Here is a 27,979-nt window from a genome sequence, read left to right on the forward strand (position 1 = left end):
TTAGCCAGGACGGTCTCGATCTCCTGACCTCGTGATCCACCTGCCTTGGCCTCCCAAAGTGCTAGGATCATGGTGTGAGCCACCACGCCCGGCCACAGGATTCTAATTTGATTGATTTCTCTTCCCCATAGCTCTGGAGCACGGGCTGCTGTGTGGTGCTAACGCGCTTGCTCTGGAATGCCTGTCTGGGCATTCTCTACCCCGCAGCCTTTCACTGGCAGAGCTGCGCCTGCCACTCACCTGCGCCCCGCGGTCGTTGACCAGCTCCACAGACCACCTGCCCTCGTACTGAATCCACACGAATATGCCTCCGTCCGCATCACACGTGGCCAGTTTCTGGTAGGGCTCATTCCACCTCACCAGCACAACCTAGAAAACCACCAAGAAGATATTTACCACAGGAAATAAATCTGTGGGCCAGGATTATTTCTGTGATGTGATCAAACTTGAAGAACTAATTAGAATGCAGTCAGTAAAGGGAGAAGACTGGGGGCGAATGCGGGGATCAGCGGAGGGAACAGCCAGAGTTCACACGAGAGTCCACAGGGAACCAGCCCCACTGACACGGCTTCCTAACAATGAGAGACAGTGCGAACATGCCCACTACTACAAAAACAAAGAGGGGACCCGGGGCCCGTCCACACCCAGCACCTGCCTCTCACAGATGATCCTTCATCTGCTGGTCCTGTGCTGTAGGGAAACTATTTTAACAACATTTACTATGGATTTGAATCAGGGTATTATTTATTTAGTATGGAAAGAGGAAAGGGTGAGTACTATTTAGGTTCATTTTCCTCCTGAAGCAAAATTTTCAGTGTCTTTTTTGGTCTACCTTATTTCTATATAGTTTAGCATTTGAATGTGGTTAATTTGGGAAAATAATACATATTTGAAAAATCTAAGTTGTTTAGGATTTATCACCAGAAGAAATAGGAAGAAATTATAAGTTTCAAAATTTCTGAGTATAAGAACTTTGTTTTATAATTTGAAAAATTCTGATCACTTATCTAGAAAGGTAGCAACTCTGCTAGGTGGCTTTTGAGAACAGATGAGTGCCGGAGTCGTCTGAGGGCAGCCTCACAGAGCCCATTAAAAGTAGCAAGGGACACTGGGTTGCGAAATTGTTCCCAGACACCATGAGCCACAAAAGCAACACGGCAGGGCTCACCCTGGGGAATGTTCCCTAAGGCTGTTCCTGACTGGCCCATCCTGGTAATCACGAATTAATTCTGAGACATTCAGCACACATTTTTTACATTCATGCTATGTGACTAATACTGAGTTGGTGGCTATGAAGCACACCTGCTGTTCTCAGGTAAGTTCCAGCTGGGAAGTCAGAACCTCCAGACACGCAGCTAGATACTGACATACATCAATAAAATGACAGCTATTATTAACCAGCAAGAGTACTCTTGCTATGAATAAAAAAAGATTTGAACCCTTGTCTACTCCCAGCATTTTGTGCCTAATAGCTAATCATAATAGTCGTGAACATGTGGCACTGGTGTTAATGGTTTCCAAATTCTAATTTATATCTGAAAATAAAAAGGACTGATGGTTAAAGACTTCCACAGTGCCCAGGCCCCTCCTCACACCCTCTGTCCAAAGTACAATTTCTGCTTTCAGACTAACGCATAAACCCTGGGACTTCTCAAAGCAATGCCATGGACCCACCTGATTTTAGGTCTTTAAACTTGTGTCTAGGGCACCAGAGGGCTAGGAGGAACCCCCAAGAACCACCTGATTTAGTCTGCCTTGAGCAGCCTTGGTTGGCCACACTTGGTATTATCTGCACTTGTAAAAAGTATAATAAAATCAACTTTTTCAAGAGGAAATTATTACCTACTTAAAGTGTGAAGAATATCATAGCTCTTTTTTAAAACTGCAAAAATCAGAGGCAGCTGTGAGGCTGAGATCTTTTGAGACCTGGTGATCACCAGGAAACTGAATCCAGTTGATGGCTCACCTTGTATGGATGTGGCCACCAAGAACTCCCAGGTGGCCCCATCTAGCTGTATCCTCTCTGTTGAGACCCTCTTCCTTGCTCTAGTCATAGCTCTGCAGATGCAGTGCTTACGTAACTATCAGCTTGTGAACATCACCCCCCACCACAGGTCTGTGCTGCTTGAGGAAAAGGACAGCATGTTTACCTTTGAATACTGACATATAATAATTTTGAATATATTGTACAAACAATAATATATTACTAGAGATTGTAATCCTTGTTAACTTATATCTTTGAAGTATACAGAAGGTATTGAAAACGATTTCAAGTAGTCTACTTTCCTTTTTTTTTTTTTCCCCCCAATTTTGCCCAGGTGGCCTCGACCACACAGCCTCGCCTCCTTGTGCGCCAGGACAACTGGCCGCAGCCACCGCAGCTCCCTCAAGTCGTTTACTTTCAATTCCCAAAGGCATCTGAACAACAGCATATACTGCCTGCCTGCCTGCCTATGATAAACCAGACACTGTTAGGTGCTAAGGACAGTGGAGTTGTTTCCTAAACAGACATTAATATAGTCCTCTGTACACAGACACAGGAGGGGGCTCAACTCACGTGGGGAGCAGGGCAAGAAACCCAGATTCATTATTTTTTAGCTTAGTTTAAAAAATCCTGTATTAGAATTACTGATTTTTTTAAGTTAGACTAATATCAACAAAAGTCCTTAAATGACACTGAACATGTCATAAAATTTAGGATTTCCAAATGGTAAATAAAAGCCAACTTCACAAACTTCTTTCAGATCTGCCAATGATTTGACCCAAGCACTAGAATCCAGAAATGTGCATGTGGCCACAATTTGGTCCCTAACACATAAGTTATTTAAGCCCATAGTCATTCATGTACTTCAGAATGGACACTGTGGAATGGAACATGACAAATTAAGAACACAATATTCATGACTGATCAGTTTTTAAATTATTACCTTATTTAAATGTAATACCAATGAATACTCATCCACTAAGATCCTCTCTGTAAAATAAAACTTGATGACAAGATGTCATCCTCCAGAGGAGAGGGGCTAGACACATTATCTTTTTACCTTTAACATCCATCAAAAACAAACCTCTTCATGAAAAAGCTTGAACGGTCATAGCATGACACAAACACAAAAGAGTGGAGGCAAAAAATATTTTCAAATGATTTCTAATGTGAAATTAAAGACTTTTTTAGTCTTTATGACAACATAGTTGCCATTGTTGGATAAACGAAATGTTCACAGACTCAATTTCATCTTTCAGAAATTCTTAATCAGTTGAGATGCAGCAGTACATGGAAACATGGTCCCATTTACACACTTTGCTAAGAGTTCCAACACTGAAAACGAATAGGTGAGTAACGCCCTTAGAGACAGAAATCTTTCCAGTGATTTTTGGTTTAAAAATAAAGCCAAACTGCTAATGCTGTTATTCCCATTTCCTCCCCTGTCTACAATTTACAGCTGCAGCCTTATCTCCCAGTAGCTTACTTCCTGTTCTCTAAATCCTTCCAGCCTATTTGGCAATGTTAGGACATACCAGAATGTTGAGGAATTGCCAACTGGAGGCCAGCTGGGTTCTCAGTTGCCCGAATTTTGTGCTATGGGGCTATGGATCTCCCCAGTTATCCAGAGATAGAGCTTTCCTTCCCTTCTCAAGGAAAATGTGACTGTCGTTGACTCTCAGCACCGAAGAACTTCTGTCTCGGGGTATTAGCTAAAGGGTGTGTTCTTTGACTAAAAAGTCAGAGGAAAAGGTTAGTTTTGACCTAGGCCTTTGATGGTTCAAAAAATACCAACCTATTACCCTCTCTAATATAAGACATGTTCTCTCATTTTACAGTGTTACTGTTGTCAGTAAAGCTATTAGAGGTAGGAAAATCTACACAAAAAAACAAAGGGCAGAACTGCTAAAAGTCTGTATTGGGGCCATAATCTAAGACCCTAAGTCAGTCACATCACTTCTTACACCTAAAACTACTTTTAGGGAAAGCAAAACAAGCATCACTTTGACCATCCCAAGGATGTTCGTCTTCTGAGTCAGAAGCCCTCCAAATGGTGTTGACAGACAGATTTACACAAGAAGTCATCTCAGGGAACAACCAGGGTCATCACTGTTTAGAAGGATTTCTCTCAACCTAAAGCAAATGTAATCTGAATGAACACTAAATACACACAGCTCAAGTAAGAAATCCCTGTGATTATCACCACTCTGTTCTTCTTCTGCAATTTATTAAGTGAACCAGCAACAACTACAGTTGTGCAAGAAAAACAAAGTGATTGCCAAGTTAATTGTAGACACATTTGGTCATTTTAATGAACCAAAAGCACCCTGAAAAAGAGGCTGGAAGAAATTCAACTAGAACAATGGTTCCGCAGACTGCTGCCCCCAGAGATGTCACCGGGAGGTCAGGGTTGAGGAAGGCGGGCTCTGGAGTCTGGCTGCCTGACTCTGACTCTGGGCCTCCTCACTCACCCACCAGCTGCACAGCTGTGGCCACCGGGACCCTCTTGCTGCCCCTTTCCTCGTCTGCTTCACACACGCCATAGCAGCACACCCCTCACTGAGTTGTGAGGAGTATCATAAGAAAGAACCTCAGACTGGGGCCAGGCACACTGCAAACATTCAGCAAATGAGAGCTCTGTGTTATTAATTCACAAACTCAAAATTCCAGAAGATAAAGACTGGTTCAGCACAGTATTTACATATATAGTTTCCTCTTTAATGAAAGATAAACGTTTTGAAAGGTAATCTCCCTTTCCAGACCCGTCTGCCACCACTTGCACTCCCTACCCAACTCTGTAACTTAAAAAGCAACATCGCCACATGCTTCGTGCCACCCTTGGCCAGGAACACCCTTCTGCCCCTTGCCGCCTGGTGAGTAAAGCCTTCCCTGAAGTTCCAAGCAATCCCACTTGCTCTGCGTGCAGCACCTTTTGCACAGTCCCGGCGCATGCGGTACACTGCGCTCCCTCACGCCAATGTTCCACACCAGACTGAGAACTTCGTAACTTTTGTTCTATTAAACTATTCTTGAAAGATGATTAACCATATCTGTTCCCTCTCTCTCTCTCTCAAGGGTAAGATGTTAAAACTGATTCAGATGAGAAGGGGGTGGATAACAGATTACTGAGACAAAATTCACATACGTAATTCACCCATTGTCAATGTACAATGCAATGGTTATTAGTATATTCACAGAGTTGTCCAACCTTTCAAATATGTTTTAGAGCATCTATGTCAACCCCCAAAGCCCTGTACTTTTCAGTTACCACCAACCAACCACACAATATTTCACTCCAGCTCTAAGCAACCAATTCTCTGGTGTTACAGATTTGCCTACTCTGGACATTCCATATAAAAGGAATCAAACGATACATGGTCTTTTGTGACTGGCTTCCTTCTCTTAGCATGTTTTCAGGGTTTATCCATGTTGTAGCATCTATCAGTGTTTACCTTTAAAATACAGCCCAGTAACATTCCATTGTATTGAGAGACCACATTTTGTTGATCTGTTCATCAGCTTATGAACATCTGGGCTGTTCATCGACTTTTAGCTATTATGAATACTGCTATGAACTTTTGTGTGCAAATTTTCTAGTATAAACATGTTTCATTTTTCTTGGGTCTATACCTAGGAGTGGAGTTGCTGGGTCAAACGATAATTCTATGTTCAACTTTTTGAGGAACTACAGGACTGGTTTCCAAAGTGATGCATCAATTTACAACCCCACTAGCAATGGATGAGGTTTCCAGTTTCTCCAAACTCTCTCTAATACTTGCTATTGCCTGTCTTCTAAAAAATGATAGCCACCCTGGTGAGTGTGCAGCAGTTTAATGTGCATTTCCCTGATGGCTAATGATGTTGAGCATCTTCTCATGTGCTTGCTTGTGTATTTTTTGAGAAATGTCTATTAGGATCCTTTGCCTATTTTTAGTTGGGTAGTCTTTTCTATTACTGAGTTGTAGGAGTTTCTCTTAAGCCCTCTGAAACGCTAACTACATCTGAAGAAAACTTTAGGTTTTATTTCCAGATAGACAAATTTATTTTATCTCATTTAAATGTTCACAAATCCAGTTCTCATTCAAACACAATTCAATTAATCTCAGTTGGTTGACAAGAATCTGTGAATGAAATGGCCTAGAAATAATAAAGGAATTCAGAAAACACAGATCTGTGGTCAGAGCCCTGGAATCCGGGGACCACGGTGCCTCAAACTAGTTCTGAACCTGCATATGCTGGGGGATGACCTTCTAGTCCCAGCTTCTTTAGGACACGTCCCAGGAAACACAGTTACACATTCTTTCCTGTATTTTCCAAACTTTGTTGTCAGAAAATAATATATCTTCTTATTGGATAGAGTTTATACTATTAGCCAGGCCTGAATTAGGAAAAAGAGAACTCCACACCAAATCTGATATGAATGCAAAACGACCATTCCACCCTTCTCATCTATTAAGTGGCAGCAATATTCTTCCATTAAAGCAAGATAAAACGATGCTGAAGAGCTACATTATAATTACCGTCTGGTGGAAACCCAACAGTTAATATTTTCATCTTTTGACCATATTCAGGCATTCACCTGCCTCAAAATCCTGTGGAATAGTACCCCCTATGACTCTAACTTCTATTCTTTTCCACTCATCATAGCTGCTAACTCCTGAATAAAAATTCTACTGGAAAGTATGTTCAATCACATGCACTATTCATTGAGGTTGCAAATCACTTTGAAAACTCGTGAAATTCACATTTTTCCTCATCACCACTTTTCACTCACTCTCGACTAAATACCCTTGGTGTATCTAGTAGTTGTTAGTATTAGTAGTTAATTTAGAGCTAAAACAGACATCTAAACATCGATGTTTAGAGCTCTGGCTTGTAGATGAGGAAAGGTAGGCTAATGAGGTGAACAAACTTTCCTAAGGTCACAAAGCAAGTTCAAGGTTAGGTCAGGGTCCCAGAGGCTCTGTCTTCTCTCTTGTTCAGAGTACCTGTCAACCAAGCTGGCACCTGTGGCCATCAATCACTCAGCCAATGAGTATTCAGGAAGCACCAAATAGGTGCATTCAGGGAGGACACACGGAGGGGAGAGACGCCTGCCCTCAAGGAGCACCTGGTGGAACACTCAGAGGAGCCACTTCATTCTTTGCTTTTTAAGCATGTGTTCTTGCTGTCATACTTTGGCAATGCAAAAATATCCTAGAAAACAACTGTATCAATTAGTTCTGGTTCTGAGGGAAGAAAATAAAATCACACTAAAAAGAAATAAACTAAGACATTAGTGATGGTGTGTGATGGGAGAAAAGCTGAGTGTTGGGAGAAGCTGAGGCAGGGCTTGCATGTCTGACATAATGTAAAAGAGTCTTGGAACATGTCCGGGGTCCAGGGTCTAAAACTCCCTGTGGCCTCTGGAGCGCCAAGCTCTGCGCTAAAGGGTGGAAGGCTACCCTGACGCACCACAATCTAAGCCCAGGGCATAAAACCCCTTGGGGCTTGGATAGAATCCAGGGCTCATGGCTCTGGAATGTGTCTAGACTCACTGGCTCCTTGCTCTCCCAGGATCGATCGTATCTTGAATTAAAAGAACCTGCTCTCCATTATCTCAAGTAGCAGAGCAGATGCTAAACCATCACAGCTGTAAATCATGTGCTTAATGTAACGGCACCCTTTCGACCCCCACATTCTCAACACCCGTTTCTTTGTTTGATCACCAATAAATAGTCTGGGTTTCCAGGATTCGGGGCCTTCACAGCCTCCATACACTAGCGGTGGCCCCCTGGACCCACTTTCTCTCTCAAACTGTCTTTTCTCATTCCTTTGACTCTGCTGGACTTCGTCACCCCCACGACCTGGTGTTGGGTCTGATCACCCCAACAAGTGTGTTATAAATGATTTTTATTTAAACTTTTCCTTATTTTCTGATTTTCCCACAATGAACATATTTTACTTCCATCGCATGTCTGAAAAAACTATCTTGTTAGTGAATTTAAACAATGTATTTTAGCAACAATAAGTTTAAGTCATTTTTACATACATTATTTTACATAGCTTATTTTATCTCCACAAATATCTCAGAAGGAGGTATTGCCATTACTATTACCTTGCTTCAGATAAGTGAAGCTGAAAGGTTAAAATCTCTCCATAGACTTAACTTAAAAATCGTAGGCAATATTTATGACATATATAATAGTTTAAAGAAAAATTTACTATGAAGTGTTCTCATTCAGCTTAAAATATCACCAGTACTATCCAGAGTCCTGTGTATTCCTCAGGCCTCAGTCTTTTCTCATCTGAGGAAAAAAATGACCTTATGGACATTTCATGTTTTTAATTCACAGGCATTTTTATACCTTAATTATACATATACAGATCCTCAATACATTATTCTTATAGGTTTTTATTTTATATATTACAGAAAAAATGTAACATACACCAAAGAAGAGCAACTGGGTTTAATAACCTTCCATGTACCCATTATCCAGCTTTAAAATAATCCATGTTTGCATGCTGTAACCTTTAAAAAACTATATATAGTTTTTACTCATGGAGTACATGAGATGTGTTGATGCAGGCATGCAATGTGAAATAAGCACATCTTAGAGAAAGGGGTATCTACCCCCTTAGGCATTTATCCTTTGTGTTACCAAAAATCCAATTACTCTTAAAGTACTTTTAAAATGTACAATTATTATTGACTATAGTCACCCTGCTGTACTATCAAATACTAAGTCTTATTCTTTTTTTTGTACCCATTAACCATCCCTACCTCCCCCCACCCCAATCTCCCACTACCCTTCCCAGCCTCTGGTAACGATCCTTCTTCTCTCTATGTCCATGAGGTCAATTGTTCTGATTTTTAGATTCCACAAATAAGTGAGAACATGCAATGTTTGTCTTTCTGTGCCTGGTTTATTTCACTTAACATAACGATCTCCAGTTCTATACATGTTGTAGCCAATGACTAGATCTCATCATTTTTTATGGCTGAGTAGTACTCAATTGTGTATGTATCATATTTTCCTATTCAATTCAGCTGTTGATGGACACTTGGATTGCTTCCAAACCTTAGCTACTGTAAACAGTGCTGCAACTGGAGTGCAGATATCTCTTCGATACACTGATTTCCTTTATTTTGGGTATATACGCAGCAGTAAGACTGCTGGATCATAAGGTAGCTCTAACAATTTGGAGGTTTTCAGGAACTTCCAAACTGTTCTCCATAGTCATTGTACTACATTCCCACCAAGAGTGTACAAGGGTTTCCTTTTCTCCACAACCTCACCAGCATTTGTTATTGCCGGATATTTGGAATAAAAACCATTTTAACTGGGGTGAGATGATATAATTTAGATTTGGATTTCTCTGATGACCACTGATTATGACCAACTGAGGGTAAATCTCTTAATCCTTAATGACCTTCCTCTTTATTCCTTTTTGCCGACTTGCTATGGCTTAAAAGTGAATTTGGGCCGGGTGTGGAGGCTCACGCCTATAATCCCAGCACTTTTGGAGGCCAAGATGGGCAGATCACCTGAGGTTGGGAGTAGAGCCCAGCCTGACCAACGTGGAGAAACCCTGTCTCTACTAAAAACACGAAATTAGCCAGGCATGGTGGTGCATGCCTGTAATCCCAGCTACTCGGGAGGCTGAAGCAGGAGAATCGCTTGAAGCCCGGAGACAGACGTTGTGGCGAGCCAAGATCGTGCCATTGCACTCCAGCCTAGGCAACAAGAGCGAAATTCCGGATAAATAATAATAATTAAAAAAAAAAAAAAAAAAAAAAGGGCATCATGTTTGTTATTTTTATAGGATTAAGGGCAATTTTCTTTTCCTGCTTTTCGGTTTCTTCATCTAGTCCAGCTGTCCAGCTGGATCCGCCCAGCCAGGATGTGTGCCTCTCTCTGGCGAACCTCTCTCTCAACTCTGTCTTCCCTGAGCACTGCTCTGGGGTGAGAATGTCCCCCTAAGGCACACTGGAGGCCCACCTGTTTAAGCATTTCTGGAGCAGGATGGGGGTTTTGAGTTTGGAAAGGGATTGTCTGAAAACAAAGCAAACCAGAGAACCCAGGTGCCAATAAAGCTGCAAATAAAAATTACTTGAAGTATCAAAAGAGTAGTATTAGGGAATCTTAAATTAGAAAATAAGATATTCTGAATGAAAAGCACTAGCCCTTAAAAATAATCAGTGAGGTCATTATTGTCTGTTAGCAAATGATACATCTTTCCTTTGCATTCAGATGTGATTCAAATTTGCAACAGAGATCCTAACTCAAATTACAGGCTTCACACTGATCACCCACTAGTATAGACTACTGGGTTGGTGCAAAAGTAATTGAGGTTTTTGCCATTATAGATACGGATACAGCCTTGATCTAAGCAAACACATCTCTGAGCTATATAACATCATTCAGACATTTAAAAAAAATTATTGAATTTCTTAAAATCTCTCCCAGTATCTACAGAAAAGCATAAAGCATTAACCAGTCAACCTACCATATTAATAGGCTTTCAATATCTACCAAAAAGCCTCATATGTATCTATCATCTTATTATTTAAGCCTCTGCTAAATTATCATACATGATTCAAAATGTTTCATTCTAAAAAAAGAGAGTTAACTTCCTGCATATGTAAGGAAATGGACAGATTACAAAAGGACCTGATTCTCAACCCTGTGGCCTGGAACCTGGAGCAGGCATCATCATCTCCATTTTACAGAAAAGGCAACTGGGGTTCAGAGGTTAATTGGCCCAAAGAACCCAATCAGCACAAGGCAGGGCAATGACCGGGGCCAGCGCATCCATTCCTAGTCCAGCATGTTTTCCTCTTTTAAAAATAAGGTAGGTCTGAATCATTTGATGGTCCTGTTGTTTGGCAACACCTATTCATCCCAGGAAAACAATTGTATTTGTGCAGAACGCTCACATTTTTAAAATTAGCTGGAAGATTGCACATCACCACCCAATGCAAGGCCTGAAGCCGGAACACCATGCACGAATTAAATATGCTCTTGACCTTAATGATACTATGGTATGATGGCTTCAGGGGGAAAAAAAAGCACTAATCTTAAGCATCTACCTACTGCTAATCCTTCACCAAATTTGCTAAAGGAAAATTCAATTATTAAAGTAGTTGTCTATTTTGATTGAAATTTTATGTTTTAAATATAAGCCTTACCTATCAGCTATGTATTTTGGTCATTTACATTTAATCTATTAATTTCCAAGATGTTTTTCTTCATTTTTCAGAGGAGTTAAGACAGCAGGATTCTCTACATTCTGCTCTATGAAATCTCTACCACTTAGCCCACCATGTTTAGCATTTGGACGGGAAATGGCACTGCTCTACACGTACAACCACCACCTTTGACTGGTAGCCAAGTTTGTTTGGCTACCAACTGAAGATAAATCTTAGCTCATCATCTGACACCCCCAACTATCAGCCCACACCAAAGCCTGCTTCTGAGCCATGCGTGAGCAGAGCAAAGCTAGAACCGGGAAATTCTTCTTGGCTGGCAAAAGAAAATCTGAATTTCAGTTTGGGCTTTAGCATTCTGCATCTTCATTTTGTCCGAAAAGTCAATTTGGTCTAGATACTGTCTAAGGATTCTTCTAGTTCTATTTTTTCAATTCATTAGATCTTATTCAAACAAATACTAAGCAAATACAACATGCCCGTTGCTAAGTGTAATCTCACAAAACTTAAAAGATTTGCCACTCAAGAAGAAAATCCAGCAGCTGGATCACAACATAATCACCTGGAAACAGGAGTGCTCTTTTTCTGACAGGCTGGATGTGTGAGTTCAGGAATCACCAGGTGGAAGCGGGAGTGGTACAACTCATGGTTGCCCTAGGATCCACCAGCAAAACCTGCTTCCTGTCCTCACAACCTTATGCTCTGCTGGCCTATAGGTCTCAGAGCCAAAGGAAGACATGCTTCCAGCAGGAGATACAACAACGATTCCACTGAGCTGGAAGCTAAGACTGCTGCCCTGGCCACTTTAGGTTCCTCACACCTCTGAATCAACAGGCAGAGAAGGGAGTTTCTGTGCTGGCCGGGGTGACTGACCCTGACAATCATGTGGACACTGGATTACGAATCCACTATGGAGGTAAGGAAGGGTATGTCTGGGATACAGGAGAGCCCTTCCTTAGGGCATCGCTTAGTGTTACCATGCCCTGGGATTAACATCAATGGAAAACCGCAACAACCCAACCCCAGCAGAACTAAGAATGGCCTGGACCCTTCAGGAATGACAGTTTGGGATATGGTCACCACATCAGGTAAAGGAACCGTGACCAGCTGAGCTGCCTGCTGAAGGCAAAAAGAATACAGAATAGGGAGTGGAAGAAGGGTAGCTATAAATGCCAACTACGACGATGCGACAGAAACAAGGACTGTCACTGCCACAAGTGTTTCCGCCCTGTTTTGTTACGACTTGTGTGTGTGTAACAATCCCACAACGAAAGTGTGTTCATTCTCTTCTAATAGCTCCTGATGCCCCTTTCCAATAACTCCATTTCCCATCATCACCTTTGCACACACTAATATCTTGTTTTCAAATGATTTTACGTTTCTGCATTTCATATTTAAACAAAACCACAAACTCATGGCCAAGGGACACCCTTCCCTCTCCTCTCCTCCATCACAAGACCCTAGGGTGAGGGAAGAGCAGCTCTTTTTAACCATCTAGGATTTCTTTGAAGAAATCCACAGGAGCCCTCCCTTGATGATGTCACTAACTGAGCTTCAACATAGCCCCTGGATAGTTCCACTAAAGGGCTCTCTTAACCATAACACAGCTCTTCAGGTCCCCTAAATAGTATGGCTTTTGTGTCCTCCCAACTTCCTCACCTGTCAGGAGCATGGCGGCACAACTCAGCTGGCACTGACTGCTCATCAGACACACAGAGGGACAGAGCAACCCAGAGGGACATCTTCAGTGAAAAGCAACTGCCAGAGAATCATTTTCACTGGGAAGAATTCACATAGACACTGCATACCTGAATGCTAATCGCCAAAGTCAATTTCCTTCAAGATGATTTTCAACTTCTAGTAACAGTCATAGCAGTTAAATGGATTCATTTCTTCTCAGAAGTTATCTGTATCTGTCTTCCATGCTAGGAGGACTGGGCAACAAACCTCACCTTGACAGACATGACTGCTGGCCACTTTCTGTTTCCCAAAAATTCTCTGGCTCAGTAACACACCCTTCCTTACAAGTGCACGCTAAGAAAACAGAAACAAGGATGAAAAGATGGAAAGGAGGGGAACTAAGGAAAACCCAAGTAATCCAAAGGTACTGATATTCACATCCACAACTCATCAGCTTTCTTGTCCCATCTGTGATCGTGCAGAGGGATTGCCAAGATTGAATCCCAGTGCCACTACTTACTGCTCTGTGGCTTTGGACCAGTTCTTTATCCTGGTAGGATGGTGAGGATTAAGCAAACTAATTTGGTTAGCGTGGTTAGAACAGTAACTGACACATATTAGGAGCTGAGTAAGGATTAGCTCTTGTTATCCCATGTACCTTTCTATAATACAAAAAACAAACAAACCAAAACAAAAAAACAGGTGGTTGGAGGTGTGTGAAAGGTACAGCCTTAGGTTTAAATACAAAAATTTATGTGAATTTTTTATGAATGAAAGGTTGTACATATTTTTAATATGAAACTTTCTTACCAAAGAATTTTTTCTCCTTGTCATTTTTTCTAATAAAAATTCAAAGCTAGGCCAAGTCCCTTGGTTTCTTATTCTGCAGGAGAGAACTATCTCCACTGATTCCTGCTGTATTCCTTCTTCTCACCACAGTAGAAATGTTTTAAAAATTAAAAAAAAATCAAAGGAGAAATTGTTACTCATTATTCCAGAGGTGGTGAGCACCAGAGAGTAGCAGGAACAGTACCCACTTCCTTTCAGCAGACACTTGTCCTTTGCACTCTTTCCTCCAAAGGTAGTAACAGACAAGCTGCTGGGTAGAGGCTGGTGCTTCTGCCACCGACTATGACACTAACTTTCCAAGATGACAAGGACCAAACTACTGAGAGCCACAGATGCTCTTATGTGATCCTGGCCTGCCTCTACTGCCCTTTCTCACCTGTGACAAGTCAGCACACATTCACCACGGGCCTAAGAGATCCCTGGCCTAACATCTTCCAAGCATCTCCATGGAACACTTCAAACCTAAGAAGCAGGTATAGTTAGAAACTATCACTCAATATTTATGAAAGGGCTATGGAACTTCTACCATCTTTCTGCAGAAGTCAGGATCTTTTAACACCACAGGAGACGCTGCTAGGAAGAAAAATCTAAATGAAAGCTGATTTGTATTGCAGTGGACATTCTGGTCTTAAAGGATATCCAGTATCCTAAAAGTACAATGAACTCACCATACACAAGGTTCTAGCAAACTGAAGAGAGCTGGAGCATGAGTGGAGATTGACATTTCCACATCAGACACTAGGAGAGTGTGGTGGGTAAGGGCTTTTGGTTCTCCCAACCACCATATGATGCAAATGCTGCCATTCTTAACTTCCAAAAGAAACTGAGACTTAGGGAGGTTAAGTGCTTTGTTCAACATCCCATAGCCACACGGTGGTGGCACCAACCACTCAAACCTAGATGCAATTCTTAAGTTTACATTTAAAGACATCACACACACACGAGTGAATTCTAATGAGAAGAGGAGTTGTTTTAGCTAGAAACCTAAACTACATGACTGTACAAGATATCCAGGTGATTAAGCGAAAAGGAATATACCTGAACAATGAGATGCCCAAATTAAAATACTAGTTAAACAAGGCTAATTAGAAGTGTCCCAGGGTTTCCATAGTATAGTAATTACCATATTTGCCTAACACGTGAAATGTCCCCAGTTCAAAACCAGGCAGAAAAAGCTCTTTCTACTTTTTGGGAGGCCAAGGTGAGCGGATCACCTGAGGTCGGGAGTTTGAGATCAGCCTGACCAACACGGAGAAACCCCATCTCTACTAAAAATACAAAAATTAGCCGGGTATAGGGGCGCATGCCTGTAATCCCAGCTACTCAGGGGGCTGAGACAGGAGAATCACTTGAACCCGGGAGGCGGAGGTTGTGGTGAGCTGAGATCACGCCACTGCACTCCAGCCTGGGCGACAAGAGCGAAACACTGTCTCAAAAAAGAAAAAAGTGTCCCTGGAGACACTCACTGTATAAAAAGGGCCAAAACAAGGAACTTATCCTGGGAGGACAGACTGCAGCTTAGCAAGGGGAACAGTAGAATAGGAAACCAAACAGGGAGTGAGCAAGGGTCCTCACCTGCTTTCCAGCACAGCTCAGGAGCTCAGTGGATGGGGTGGGCTGCAGAAAGTTGATCTGGCTCAGTTAGCATATAGCAAACCACAGGGAAGATTTTTAATGACTTAAATTTCCAGTGCTTTCCGGCAGTTGCTGGATATTCATTCCCACAAGTTTTCCACTTTTACTGTTCATGTCAGCCACTTGAGAACAAGACTATAAATATACAAACTTGTTTTTAGTAAACACAACACAAATTATCGAGATGTTTATTGTGTGCTGTTATCGGCTGTTATTCTCCCAACGTAAGTTGTCAAAAAAAAAAAAAAAAAAAAAAAAAAACCTCCCAAAGCCAGCATTCTGGCACAGAGATAATTTGCTTTCTAATAACTCCAATAGTCATCATTTATTTTTGGATATAGCTATAAAAACAACCTGAAGACCTTACAAAATCAACTGCCATTTCAAAATGTACACTGTATACTTTCTGAACTTAAGGCTTGAAAGCTAACAGCTTAGTTCAGATCTTTAATATGGCATTATCTTCCTAATAAACATGTCTTCAAACAACTGATACACAACAAAATGTACAATGTTTTTGAGTTATCAAAGATATTCCAATAATAATGTCTAAAATGCTGGCGTCTTAGCCCCTTTAATTGGGAAGTGAGAAAGTCCAGTTAATTTTAATATCAGTAGGATTCTCTATTCAGAATACCAGTCTTCATTTGCTTTCTCACAGACAGTCTGCACTTCCCTCAATTCATACAAATAATTTTGTAACAGTAATGACAGTCAACACTATTTCCCAATTGAATTAAAAGAAAAACCAATCTGTGACTCCATCCACATCCTCTCTAAACTTCAATTTAATTCAAGTAACAGCTGAGCATTAACCTTGTGCCAGGCAATGGAGATACTGAAAGTTGCAGTCCAGTGTTGCCACACTGGGAGTATGACAAAGCTGAAGGGTAACTGAGGGGTGGGGAAGGGGTGGGAGTGGGGTGTAGGGGCATGGGATGCCAGGACAGGGAAAGCTCCCCATCGGGAGTAAAGGAAGAGCTAGCTTTAGGCAATGTTTGTTTTTGGTTTTCTTTTAGATTTCTGAGAAGCTCAAAGCAGCTCAAAAGAATTTTATTTAACTTGTCCTCATAATATCCATGGGAACCTTCACAACTTTCTCATCAATCAGGGGGCATTTTGCATACAGAAAAATATATACAGAAGTTTTGTCTAAGACCTTTCCAGCACATATTTGTAGAGCTAGTGCCAACACTGAGAATCCAAAACATCAGTCTAGAATACCACACTGGCTTTGACTGTTTGATTTTCAACCATATTGAGATATAGATGGAAACACTCTTACAAAAACCAATGATCACACAAAATTATAAAGAAGTCCTATATATTTTTTAAAATGAAAAATAAAAGAGTGAGGAGGTGTTGTATCCACCTACTAGAGCAATTCCAAAAGCACAGAGCCAGTCACAACACTAGCACCTGAGATGAAACAAATGCAGAGCCAGCGCTCAGATGCGCTACAGACACAGATGAGCGTCTTCGTGTCCAGAGCTGACTCTACCTGCCAAATGCTTAGAAGGGCCTGACCACACCCTGGGCCCACAGCTTCACTCTGCATGGGTTCTCTGCATTGCTTCCAGATGAAAGTGGCTCAGCCCAACTCCATTTTTCATCACTAACTATTGTCTAACATTCATATTTTACTTCTTGGGCTGTGGGTCACTTCACACTTCTGACACACAACATGTTCCACAGATAAAAGCAAACAGTGCGTGCACACATATGCACTATGTTTTATACAGTTCTTGTTAGTTGCCAGGGAAAAACAGCTTCATAAAAGAGGGGTGGCCAGGTGCGGTGGTTCATGCCTGTAAACCTACCACTTTGGGAGGCCGAGGCGGACAGATCGCTTGAGCCCAGGAGTTCGAGACCAGCCTGGGCAACATGGTGAAACCCTGTCTCTACAAAAAATACCAAAATTAGTTGGGTATGGTGGTGTGTGCCTGTAATTCCAGCTACTTGGGAGGCTGAGGTGGGAGGATCACTTGAGCTTGTGACGTCCTGGCTACAGTGAGCCGTGATCATGCCACTTCACTACAGTCCAGGTACAAGAGAACCTGTCTCAAAAGAACCACAACAACAACAACAAACCCAAACAAACATAAAAGGCGGCCAACCTGGATGTACCTGCAGGTTTTATCTCCTCAATCCAAAAAAGCTATATTCTGCTCACTTACACAGCCTAGAACCCCTGTATCAATGGTTCTCTGCTAAGAACTGAAATGTCATCATTATTTTACATTATACAGTACATTTGTAAATAGAAATGCACAAAATGAACATGAATTATGAGGGGAAAAAAGTTTTCTGATAAAATTCAATTATGATCCTTTCATACTCTGAAAGGCTAGAAATGAAATTCTGTATTCCCTAAACTACTACCAGGATGACTTAAGTCATTTCCGACCAATGCAGTTACTTACAAAAAGTACTGAACTGTCTAGACTACAGAATAGGTAAACCAACAGGCTAGATCCCAACTAAAATGTTTAAAGGATAGTGGTTCTTTCTTACATAGTATTGAGCATTTACCGTACATGAGACAGCATGCTAGAGCCAGACAGCTAAACATGGTGCTTGGCTCACACACTCAGAGGATGCTCACGACAGGGAGAGACAGGCAGGTAAATAATTATGAGTTCAGTGCAATGCTAGAAACATGCAAAGTGTCCCAAATGCAGTGTAGAGTGTCGGGAGCTTCCTTACTCACATATCTACAAGAAAGGTACTTTGACATGTCTCTAAACATTCAAAGCAAGGGAAACTTTAGCACTCCCTGCTAAAGCACCAATTATCTAGAATTCCTTAAACAGGCAAATGACTTCCTTCTACCCAGCACTCTTTCCCTTTTACAGTGAAAATTGGAGTAGGTTTATTAACAGCTACAAACAGAAAAATACCCTTTACACATTCCCTAACATATTTAACACCTAAGATTTCCCCTCAAAATATTTCTCAATGGTTAATTTTCTGTGCATATGAGCTGCTACAGTATAACTCAGCATTAGCTCTCAGTCTGAATTACCTGGAATATACCTTGAATTTTTTTTTAAGTCCATTTAATCTACTCTGTATTTGCATTTAGTTACACGTTATGATTTATTAAAGCTCAACTTTTCCCCATTTTGCTGAAGAATCCATTATTCCACATACATCCTCTGCCTGCTGGCTGATGCAAATATAACATTCTTTTTGAAAGGAATTATCAAAGGCAGCATGGATGGTCAAATAATTCAGCCACCAATACCAATAAACTCAAAACAGGAGTTAATTATATTCCATCATGAATAGTGTTAACAAAAAACTGGACACACGTCTTATCAGCTGGGTGACTCTGGTGAGTTACATAACCTCACTGAGTCTCAATTTTCTCCTCTGTAAACAAGGGCACCAGCATTTAACTTACCAGGACTGCTGCAGAGTGTAATGGCTCAAGACAACAACAACTACCATTCGCACTTACCACCCACCAGCTTCTTCACAAACACCTCAATCCCCATGCAAAACCTGTATGGGGTCATCAGGACCATTCTCATTCTAAAGATGAGGCAATAATCGGTCCCAAATACATCAGCAAGTGGGGACAGAGACAGGGATGACCCTGGGGTTGACTGGACCAGTGCCAGGTCTCTGACCAGTGCCTAGACAGCACAAGTCCCCAGAAATAGCAGCCAAGTTAACAGCCACTACTGTCAAGCAGCACATTGTTTTCTTTCTTTTTTTTTTTGAGACAGTCTTGCTCTGTCACCCAGGCTGGAGTGCAGTGGCACCATCTCGGCTCACTGCAACCTCTGCCTCCCAGGTTCAAGTGATTCTCCTGCCTCAGCCTCCTGAGGAGCTGGGATTACAGGCACCTGCCACCATGCCCAGCTAATTTCTGTACTTTTAGTAGAGTCAGGGTTTCACCGTGTTGGCCAGGTTGGTCTCAAACTCCTGAACTCAGGCTATCTGCCCTCCTCAGCCTCCCAAAGTGCTGGGATTACAGGCATGAGCCACCGTGCCCGGCCACATTGTTTTCTTGATGTTCCTAAGAAATCCTCACCCAAGTGCAACCTGGGCATCTTGATCCCATTTTGTGTTCTCAAAATCAGACAAGAGCCATGTTTCTCCCTTCCTTTTGGGCCCCCAAACCCACCTGTGCCTGTCTGGAATCCCATCCTCTCCCTTGGTTCCACCACATGCATTCCCACTGTCCTCCATTCTGTGCCTTGCTCAGCAATCCTAAAATCCCACCCCGAAATAAGCACTCCCAAGGGTCACTTCCTTTGAGGAATCAGGTTCACTCTCAGACTCTCAACGATCTGGGGGTCAGATTCTCAAATGCCAGCAGATCTACCGCTTCTGAGCACCGAGCACCCAGCCACGGATCACGGGGCCTGGTAGAGAAAAGCTGGAGGCCCTGAGAGGCTGCTGGTTCCTTCCCTCCACTGCTCCAGGAGAAAACGGGGACCAGACACCCAGGCTGGCTCATGCCACCTGCTCCTGCTCTCCCGAGAGCCTCCTCCTACACATTGCTGGGACAAGAATCCCCATCTCAGGCTCTGGAACTCTGAAAACCTGAGACTGATTAGGAACTCTGTTCCTGTGGCCAGTGGTTCTCTAAGGTGAGTCTCTGGATCAGCAGCACCAGAACTCACCTGAGGACTTGCACATTCTCAGGCCCCTGCAGACCAACCACATCAGGAACCCTGGGGTAGGGCCAGTAATCTGTGTTTTGGCAAGTCCTCCAGGCAGCTCCAATGAAAACTGAGAATTGCAGTGCCTTCTGGAGGCAGAGGATCCACTGAATCCATTTAGTGAAAGGTGCTTCAGCTGCAGGTGCTGAAGCATACCAGGCTTCTACCACATGCCCCGGGGGCTCTCTGGAGAGGCCTCGAGCAGAAGGAAAACAAACAATAAAAACAGGAGAGAAAGGCAACGGGAGAAAGGGTCTTTGCACATATTTGGTACATAATTATTTCTTTAGTGGAAACACAAAGGGGAGATTCACTTTGTAAAATTATTGGTAAGAAAAAAGGATTAACTTGGAAGAGACAGCATTGTAGCGTTAAGGAAAATCTGGATCTTTACAGTTAGGACACTGAACGCTACTGCTGATCTGTGCACTTTGTAGAATGTGGTCCAATTGTCCTGGTGAACAGCAGAGATGCAGTAAACTTCTGACCCTTTGAAGGAAAACTTACCCTGATAAGGTAGAGTGGTCGGCTTTTAATCAAGGAGTAGCCTTGACAGAATTCAATCCAAATGGTCTTGACATGGAAATGGAATGCTACTAGGTGCCACTACCTCTGAGGAGGCCTACCAGAGCCTAGGAGGATTCTAACAGAGCTGACAACAGGGAGACCCAGTGGCCATTTCCTGACCAGCGATTTCCAAAGCCGAGTGCAGGACCCCTTGGATGTACAAAGACAATGCAATTGGGTGAGGGGAGACAACATTAGTGTTTCTCTTTGTAGTTAAAAGTAAACAAAAAACTAAATGTTACCATTAATAATGTTAAATAAGACCCTTTGGTCCCTACCTCAGGCAGGTCCACAGGGCCAGGCACCATCTACCACACACGCCTCGGCTGGCTTACTGAGTTCTGTTGCACGCATCCACCCAGGTAGGTGTGGGTCTGAGTTGTGAATCTAGCTTAACTAATTGCACAAAATGAACAAGTAGTTTTAAAACATCACTTCCAAAAACCCAAAGAGTGAAGATAAAACAAATTATGTAAGCATTAGCAAAAACAAGAAAATGGCAGAGATGACATTTTTTCTACTCCCAGAATGGATTCTTCAACAGCCACATATGGAATAAATGCTAAGATGATCAATCAGATCTGACAAGACATCGGCCAAAGAAATAAAATCATCAAGAAAGAAATGACCAAGACGACCATTTTAGCTATGTATCTACACAAACGCACTACACCTTCAGATGTTACTGTATAATAGAATGAATCCGTCCGATTGACATGACATTAAAAATACTGTATTTCACTGACATCTCACGCTTTCACAATTTCTTTTGGGTTGATTTTAATGTACATACTTTTATTGACACAGTAGTATATAACATATAAATATGCCATTTATTGGGGTGCCTCTTCAATTTTTTTTTACCAACAGGTACTTATATTCAAGCGTATTCAAGAAAAGCCTACAAATCATGCCTATGTATAAAAATACCTTTACAGTAATGCACTTTGGTACATTTTTAAACAATTTACAGAAAATGTTTTTTAATTTGGTAAACTTTATTAAAATGGTAAATCTCAGTAAATTGATCACACAGTTAATTCCAAGTTTATTAGTAAACACTTTATCTGGTTAAATGTGATTTGTGTTATGCAATTTGGAGGCAAAACAGACTACTAGACAACAGCCTACAATGGTAGCTACTACCTTCTCTTGCCTGAACACTGGGATCTGAACAGCTAAGTTAGAATTATCTGAGTGTCATGAGTGACTGGGAAGTTGGAGGCAAAGAGAATTAAAATTCTCAAGCTCTTCTAAAGTGTTCTTTCATCAAAATCCACATGAATGCTAAAGAACTTTGAGTACAGTGTAATAGTTCCAAGGATGGGGTCTGATGTCAGACAAACGTGTATGAATTCTGGCTGCAGAACATACTAATTTGGGACTTTGAGCAAGTCTCACCCACAAATAGAGACTGTGAGAAATAAAACAAAAACTATCTGGCACACAAAGAGATTCAATAAGCATTATGTATGTTTTTTTTTTTTACATAAAGGTACCCATATATGAAGTGCCTGATCTCCCAGCAGCTAGACTTGAAATATGCTCTCAGGCAGTATGGTCTGAGGCCTGCATTTACCACCACCAGTAAGTACACTTCACTGATTCTAATTCGTGTGGTCCTTAGACTAGCAGCAGCACCTGGGAGCTTGTTAAAATGCAGAACTTCAGGCTCTACTCCAGTTCCAGTGAATTAGAACCTACATGTGAACAGGTATTTCATATGCACATTGAGGTTTTCAGGGCAACGAACTAAAGGAGAAAAGTCCAAATCATTGACTGTAACATCATGTAAAATGCTGAAACAGAACTCAGCTGAGGATGAACAGCAAGTGCTTCCTTCCTCAGGTCACTGAACAAGGTGTTCAGCATCTGTAAAAACAAGTGAGATGAAAACTGCCATGGTTAGCAAGATAAGCCCATAAGGTCATTCACTGCCTAGCATCAATCCTTTTTGCCTCTGCCCTTTCTTCTATTACTTCAAAAGTCACACTTACAGAGTGGCAAAGTCATTTTACCAAAACAAAGCAAATACCAGTGCAATGAGAGATCACATTAGTTTTGTAATTTTGTCAAGGCATTTAAAGATAAGAAAATTCTATTAATGGAAAACAATTTTATTGAATCTATATTGGTGGTTCTTACAGAACAATTGAATTTTGTACAAATTGCCTTTCCACCTTAACTAATCATACTAAGCTGCTGTCTCCTATGACCACCCCCTCCACCTCAGATAGTCTCTAAAACTCAGTAAGAAGGGAGAGGTTGGCATTTGCAGCAATGCAGGCCAGTGCTAAACAGAAGCATCCTCTGACTTCATCGTGAGGTGGGGGCCCTCAAACCCTCAGTGGACAGAGTAAATGCCCACCCTCCTTCCTCATAGGGCTGACTCCTTAAAAGTGGTGAACTAGGTGAGGGCTGGAGCTTACTCCAGAGATCACAGTGGGTGGGTGAGGAGGAGGGGGAAAGGGGGGACATTGTGAACTAGCCAACAGGAGCCTGCTTGCTCTGGTTGGTAGCTTGGTTTGGAGAACTGCTAAATCTCTTCCCACACCTTGTATGTACTAGGGGATTTATTGACTGTGCACAAATAGACTAATGACTGTGGGTTCCAAAAGTATCAGCCACAGTACCTGCTGAAAGAGGCAAAAGGCCTTTGGCTGGTATGCTGGGGGCACCAGGTACCTGAAGCATCAGCCCTGCACTGCTAGTGTCTATGGGAGAAAGACCCAGCACAGACCTATTGTCTTATGGTGCTCCAGTATTGGACCTGTCCTCACTGCCTTACAAAACATCTGTATCTATCCTGTTTTCAGTCTTTTTACCTTCAAATTTTCATAATATATGAAAAAATAGGAGGCCATTAATGTATTTTATATACCAACATAAACCTAGTATTTTCAATGAGGTAGGAGCTTAAGATTGCCGATCTACAGAAGCTACATCAGAATTTCTCCTTGGCCCAGCTCACCTGTAACTCATACTAGCCCCAGGAACAGGTAAATTGATTCTGCAGGGTTGAGGCTGAAGGATGACACCACTAATCAGTCAAGAAGAGGCTATGTTTTGCTGCAATGACAAACAATGCCCCAAATCTCATTGGCTTAAAATAGCCAAGGTTTATTTTTTAATCATGCTTCACGGCCATGTGGGTCGGCTGAGGCTCTGTTCTACACTGTCTTCACTCAGGCACATGAGTGAGAGAGCCTTTAGTACAGGAGTGTCCAATCTTTTGGTTTCCCCGGGCCACAATGGAAGAAGAATTGTCTTGGGCCATGCATCAAAAACAATAGATGATGACCTTAAAAAATATTGCAAAAAAATCCTCAATGTTTTAAGGAAGTGTACAAATTGGTGTTGGGTTGCGTGCAGCCCGCAGGTTGGACAGGCTTGCTCTAGTACCTCTTCTGCAGTACCAGGAAGAGGAAACATGGACAATCAGGCAGAGATTTACAAGGTCTCCACACATACTCCATTGGACAAGATAGGAGAGAACCAGACAAGTCAGAGTAACAGCACAAGTGACCACATGCTTCCATCCCAGATTCCAGCAGAACCAGACAAGTCAGAGTAACCGCACAAGTGGCCATATGCTTCCATCCCAGATTCCAGCAGGTACCTCTGACCCTGGCCAGGACTGACCCTTGCCCCTCACTCAAGGGAGTTTCCATAAACTGCTGTCAGATGGACAGACACTTGGTGGTGGTGGTCTTCCAGGACCATTTCCTACGGATTCCCTCTGGTTGCTCACTACTTGGTTATCTGTTTCTGCCTAAAATTCATCTTACTGTTGAAAACGTCTCTCCTGCTGAGCAAACATTCTCACCTTCCATAACTGCATCAGCTATTCAATCCCATCATGATCCACTTCCCTACATCCCTAGTTAATGTCTTGTAAAACCACGCAGCCTGCCTCTTCCAGCTGCCTCTCATCAGATTACACAGAACAGCTTCCACCGATTTCTCAGGATTACGAGTGCCAGAACTTGGGGAGAAAGTACATACACTTCTTTAGGGAAGTTAAACCTTTCCTCCTTGTGACTATTTAATTGAAATATCTTAATTTATATTACAAGGTGTATGTATCTGTACAGAAAGCAGTCTAGGAGACATCAATGTAAACACTGGTTATTTCTAGGAAGTGGGGTTATGATGGAGCTTTACCTTCTTTTATGCATTTTACACTTTACAAATATATGTTATTTATATGCTTTCATACATATAATTACATAAAAATTAGAAAATGCTACATTAAATTCTGTCCATTTGGTATATTTTCAGAGGATCAACTTCATACTAATTAATTCTTTGTATATATATTACTTCCTCCACACTACCTTCTTAAAGTATTGCACCTGAGGTAAGGAAAGCAAAAGTTGATTATCATATGTTACTTATTTGATTTGATAAAATGGACCGCTGCCTCAAAGAAAACATGCACAGTTAAGCTCTGTGTAAATATTTCTTCATTGTCTGACTGAACTGCATAAAAGCAAAAGCAACGGTGATTCTAGCCGAGAGAATGCAAGTGACAAGCTGACAAAGAGAGCAGGGCAAAAACGAAGAGCCAACCTGGGTTCTGCTCTGGACATGAGGGACATGAGAAAATAGAGGTTGGGGAGAGGAAATACTAAGAACAGCAATAATAATAATGGCAGCTAATATTTGCTAGGTACAAACACTCTGCTTGGTTCTCTACTAACATTATTGCATATATTTTCTCACTGAACTATGATGATTATTCAAAATAGTAAGAACTATTTTCCCTACTTTTAGCACTGAGAACACTGAGGCACAGGAAAATGTCATAATTACAGCTGCTGAATGGTGGAGCCAGGCCATCTGGGTCAAGAGCTCATGGCCCTTAGCATTACACTAACTCACTTGACATCGTATTTCAAATTAACTCTAGGAGGACTGTGCAATATATAAAAATACCAAACCATAGCAAAATCCAGCATAAAACAGAATTGTAGAAGTAAATCTTTGAAAAATGACAGATTTCTAAACTTTGAGGCAACAGAAAAAAATCAAAGAAAAACAGGTTCAACTAAAAGTGCATAAATTTAGGTATGTGGTAGACACTCATTGTTTCCACATGTTCCCACTCTTGGCTTCTGCAACAGAAACAGTGATCCCTAGTCCATCCCAGGTGCCTCTGCCATGACTCCCCCATCACTTTACCTCAGGGCCAGCCAGCTACATGGAGGACTATGACTCAGGCCAGCCAATCAGGTCTTCCCTTTTTTTTTTTTTTTTTTGAGACACAGTTTCGCTCTTGTTGCCTAGGCTGGAGTGAAAAGGCGCAATCTCAGCTCGCCACAACCTCCACCTCCCAGTTCAAGCGGTTCTCCTGCCTCAGCCTCCTGAGTAGCTGGGATTACAGGTGCCTGCCACCACGCCCGGCTAATTTTTGTAATTTTAGTAGAGACAGGGTTTCTCCATGTTGGTCAGGCTGGTCTTGAACACCTGACCTTAGGTGATCCGCCTGCCTTGGCTTCCCAAAGTGCTGGGATTACAGGCGTGAGCCACCGTACCTGGCCAGGTCTTCCATACTTCTACTGACAGTGATTGTTCCAAGGAGTGAGCCACTGGAATCACTGCTGAAATTTTACAGATCAACCTGGGACACAGGATGGTATGGTTTGAATATTTGTCCCCTCCAAAACTCATGTTGAAATATAATCCCCTGATATGATTTGGATTGGTGTCCCGCCCAAATCTCACGTCAAATTGGAGGAGGGGCTTGGTGGGAGGTGACTGGATCATGGGGGCGGATTTCCCTCTTGCTGTTCCCATGACAGTGAGTGAGTTCTCACGAGATCTATGATTTAAAAGTATGTGGCACTTCCTGTTTGGCTCGCTCTTTCTTCTGCCACCATGTGAAGAACTTTGCTTCTCCTTCGCCTTCCAACTGCATGATTCTAAGTATCCTGAGGCCTCCCGGTCATGCTTCCTGTTAAGCCCGCAGAACTGTGAGGCAATTAAATCTCTCTTCTTCATAAATTACCCTGCCTCAGGTAGTTCTTTATAGCAGTGTAACAATGGAAGTAACATAGAAAATCGGTACCAGGAATGAGGTATTGCTATGAAGATACCTGAAAATGTGGAAGCGACTTTGGAACTGTGTAATAGGCAGAGGTTAGAACAGTTTGGAGGGCTCAGAGGACAGGAGGATTGTGGGAAAGTCTGGAACTTCCTAGAGACTTGCTGAACGGTTTTAACCAAAATGTTGATAGTGATACAGACAGTAAGATTCAGGCTGAGGCTGTCTCAGATGGAGATGAAGAACTTACTGGGAAATGGAGCCAAGGTCACTCTTGCTATGCTTTAGCAAATAGGCTGGAGGCATTGTGCCCCTGCTCTAGGGAACTGTGGAAGTTTGAACTTGAGAGAGATGATTAGGGTATCTGGCAGAAGAAATTTCTAAGCAGCAAAGCAGTCAAGATGTAGCCTGGTTGCTCCTAACAGCATGAAGTCATATGTGTTCATAAAGAGATGGTCTGAAAATGGAATTTATAAAGTTTGGAAAACTGGCAGTCTGGCCATGTGGTAGAAAAGAAAAACCCATTTTCTGGAGAGAAATTCAAGCTGCCAGCTGCAGAAATTTGCATAAGTAAAGAGGAGCTGAATGTTACTTGCCAAGACAATGGGGAAAATGTCCCCAGGTCATTTCAGATATCTTCCCTGCAGCCTGTCCTATCACAGCCCTGGAGGCCTAGGAGGAAAAATTGAATTTAGTGGGCTGGGCCCAGGGTCCGTGCTGCTCTGTGCAGCCTTACGACATGGCACCCAGCTGCTCCAGCTCCAGCTGTAGCTAAAAGGGGCCAAGGTACAGCTCAGGCTGTTGCTTCAGAGGGTACAAGCCCCAAGCCTCAGTGGCTTCTATGTGATATTGGGCCTATGGGTGCACAGAAGGCAATAGTTTAGGTCTGGAAACTTCTGCCTAGATTTGAGAGGATGTATGGAAACGCCTGGATGTCCAGGGAGAAGTCTGCTGCAGGAGTGGAGCCCTCATGGAGAACCTTTACTAAGGCAGTGTAAGGAGAAATGTGGGGTTGGAGTCCACACAGAGTCCCCAGTGGGGCACTGCCTGGTGAAGCCGTGAGAAGAGGGCCACCGTCCTCTAGACCCCAGAATGGTAGGTCCGCCGACAGCTTGCACCATATACCTGAAAAAGCCACAGACACTCAACGCCAGTCCATGAAAACAGCCATGGGGCTGTACCCTACAGAGCCACAGGGGCAGACCTGCCCAAAGCCTTGGGAGCCCACCTGTTGCATCAGCATGCCCTGGATATGAGACATGGAGTCCAAGGAGATTATTTTGGAGCTTTAAGATTTAATGGCTGTTCTGCTGGGTTTCAGCCTTGCATGGGGTCTGTAGCCCCTTTGTTTT

At 42.3% G+C, this 27,979-nt stretch overlaps 1 protein-coding gene across 2 annotated transcripts in view; it reads right to left on the minus strand.

Moving 5' to 3' along the window:
- Positions 1–27,979, minus strand: part of TULP4 (TUB like protein 4) — a 277,080-nt gene that overhangs the window by 100,340 nt on the left and 148,761 nt on the right. For both annotated transcript variants that reach the window (XM_073022299.1, XM_038001150.2), the window contains exon 3: positions 241–369. In XM_073022299.1, coding sequence (XP_072878400.1) covers positions 241–369 — 129 coding nt within the window. The remainder of the gene's footprint in view (positions 1–240; positions 370–27,979) is intronic.

The sequence above is a fragment of the Chlorocebus sabaeus genome, chromosome 13 (genome assembly GCF_047675955.1).
Source record: "Chlorocebus sabaeus isolate Y175 chromosome 13, mChlSab1.0.hap1, whole genome shotgun sequence".
Classification (NCBI taxonomy): Eukaryota; Metazoa; Chordata; class Mammalia; order Primates; family Cercopithecidae; genus Chlorocebus; species Chlorocebus sabaeus.